Source organism: Micropterus dolomieu, linkage group LG23 (genome assembly GCF_021292245.1).
Source record: "Micropterus dolomieu isolate WLL.071019.BEF.003 ecotype Adirondacks linkage group LG23, ASM2129224v1, whole genome shotgun sequence".
In the NCBI taxonomy this organism is placed as follows: Eukaryota; Metazoa; Chordata; class Actinopteri; order Centrarchiformes; family Centrarchidae; genus Micropterus; species Micropterus dolomieu.
Window position 1 is genome coordinate 3,164,827 of NC_060172.1, and position 2,596 is coordinate 3,167,422.

The 2,596-nt window shown below is 40.3% G+C and overlaps 1 protein-coding gene across 1 annotated transcript in view; it reads left to right on the forward strand.

Moving 5' to 3' along the window:
- The window catches only part of LOC123963829 (ribonuclease inhibitor-like), a 19,963-nt gene extending 17,773 nt beyond the window's left edge, over nucleotides 1-2,190 (forward strand). Inside the window, exons 6-7 of the mRNA XM_046040897.1 lie at nucleotides 376-549; nucleotides 1,490-2,190. Coding sequence (XP_045896853.1) covers nucleotides 376-549; nucleotides 1,490-1,496 — 181 coding nt within the window. The 3' untranslated portion in view covers nucleotides 1,497-2,190. The remainder of the gene's footprint in view (nucleotides 1-375; nucleotides 550-1,489) is intronic.
- Nucleotides 2,191-2,596: the final 406 nt, after the last annotated feature.

Genomic DNA, 2,596 nt, shown 5'->3' on the forward strand with positions numbered 1-2,596 from the left:
CTGATAGCCCCACACTAAGCCTGCTGAGTTACATACACGCACGCACGCACACAAATGTATATTAATATATATACACACACACACACACACACACACACACACACACACACACACACAGACCTGAGATCAGCAGCATGTTATTGATCTGTGTTGACATGAATAGGTGTATGAATGTTGTGCTGACATTTGGATGATGTCTGTAGAAGGCTGACATTATGATGATCCACAATAACACAATGACAAAGTCCCTCTACTCATTTTAGGGAAAAGCTCATTGATTAAGACATATTAATGTTGAGCTCCACATTTAAAACCTGAACACATCTGATTGGATCAGAAATTGATTTTAATCTCCATCATTTATTCTTTATTCAGATTGTGGGGCTGCAGTTTGTCAGAGATCAGCTGTGTTTCTCTGGCCTCAGCTCTGAAGTCCAACCCCTCCCACCTGAGAGAGCTGGACCTGAGTAGCAACAAGCTGCAGGATTCAGGAGTGAAGCTTCTGTCTGATCTGAAGGAGAGTCCACACTGTAGACTGGAGACTCTGAGGTCAGTAGAGGGTTGGAGTCAGTCCATGCTGGTTTCAGCAGTATTGTACTAAACACAGTTAGTATCAAAGCAGAGATCCAGTATTTCCTGTAAACCTCCAACCTTGTCAGCGGCTACTTTCCTCAGTGAAGCTGTGAGAGGAGAATGGTGACAGGCTTCAGGATTGGACAGAAAGACAGAGAGAGAGAGAGAGAACAGGCAGTGATCATGTGTTTGAGTTGATGTGAAGACGACTGTTGTTGTTGTGTTCATGTCTCCAGGAAATAAAGCTGGATTCCAGCTGACAGCATCATAAGATGTATAGAGACAGTGGTCCTCATTCATCAAACTGCCGGACCATCAAATCTGATCTCAGAGTGTTTGTTCTCTCATTTCTAAAATTCATTCCCATAGTTATTAGTGCAGGATTATATATCTATTAGCTTTTTAAAAAAATACTCTTTTACTAGTATATCCTAACAGATTATGTTGTTGCAGAAAACTCACTTTGAACGACCTCTTTCATTTTCACCTCCTCGTTTGATCCATTGTTAACATGAAGATATTACATTTACTCATTAAGTTGACGCTTGTATCCAAAGCGACTTACAATTGCTGTACATGTCAGAGGTCACACACCTCTGGAGCAACGAGGGGGGAATTGAACCCGGGTGTCTCACATCAAAGGCTTGAGTCTTATCCACTGCTCCATCACCACCCAAGCCACACTATTAATTATTATAGTAGCTATAAGTCTCTGAAATATGTCTGGATTTTAGTGAAAAGCCAGTGCTGTCTTAAAACCTGGTCACAAACACTGAACACCAGAACATTTTAATAACTTATCAGATTTTTTTCTTTTGACATGAAATTAATCAGAAAAAATATAAAAGTACTAACTAAACTTTTAGTGTCATTATTAGTGATTAATACGATGTACATATTTGTTCTGTTTTCTCAGATCGTGACTGTAAGGTTTAGCCCCATGGTGGAAGGAGGAGACATGGACATGAGTTCTTCACCTGGTGCTTCAATTTATTTTTAAACCAGATGCGTGGAAAGTGCAGTTGTGCAAGTGAGGTATTGTAAAAATATATCAAAAATTAACAAAAACAAACAACGAGAAAACTAAGTATATACTATTCAAATTATCATTACAAACTGAGATTACGCAAAACAAAGCAAAACAAAACCTATATCAGCCCTGACTATTGGGCTCCAGCACATGTGCACTTCCAGGCCCAAACTGTTCTCTCCAGGGGGCCTCTGCCTCCTTCCTTTATAGCAGAAGCCCCTCCTACAAGACAAACCAAAGTTAATTGACAATCAATTAAACACCATTATGTTATCCCAACCATCAAACACATCTCTGGCTACATCACCACACAACAAATCAACTAGAAAACCAGAAATGAAGTGTTACCGGCTAAACAAAAGCTTCTCAAAAGAGCAACTTTAAGATACTCCCGTACACCCCTCTGTACTGGCTCACACTTGGACCATTCCAGGTCTTCTCCCTATAAATGACTCCACACTCCATCACTTCCTGTTTGCCCCTTTGGCCCAGATCCCTGCTTGATGAGGAGAACAGGTGAATAAAACACAAACACTTGAATGAACTTGGGTAAATCCCATAAGCTAAAATAAATTACTTGAAATGAACTGTGTATGTGTTGTATTTATCCAACCATGATTTCAACTCTTCTGACCAGTACTTATATGAACTGACATGAAATGACAGGCCATGTGTCCATTGATGCTAGCCCATATGCTAAGGGTAACCGTCCTATGCTAATGCTCAGCTAAGGTTAGCTTAGCATGCCAAGACCAACACTGCTGGCTTCAATGAAGGCATGGGGTAGCCCCATGACAGTGACGGTTTGTATTCTTGCAGAAAAAAAACAAAATCCATGGAGTTCAGATCATCTTACTTACCCATCTTACTTCTCATGTGATGTAAATCTCCACAGTCCAGCTTCTATCAATATAAATGTTGTGCATGTTGGTGGAAATGAATCCCAGTTGTTGAAGTACTTACTGGGTTGAAGTATCCTGAAAAAATTGAGGG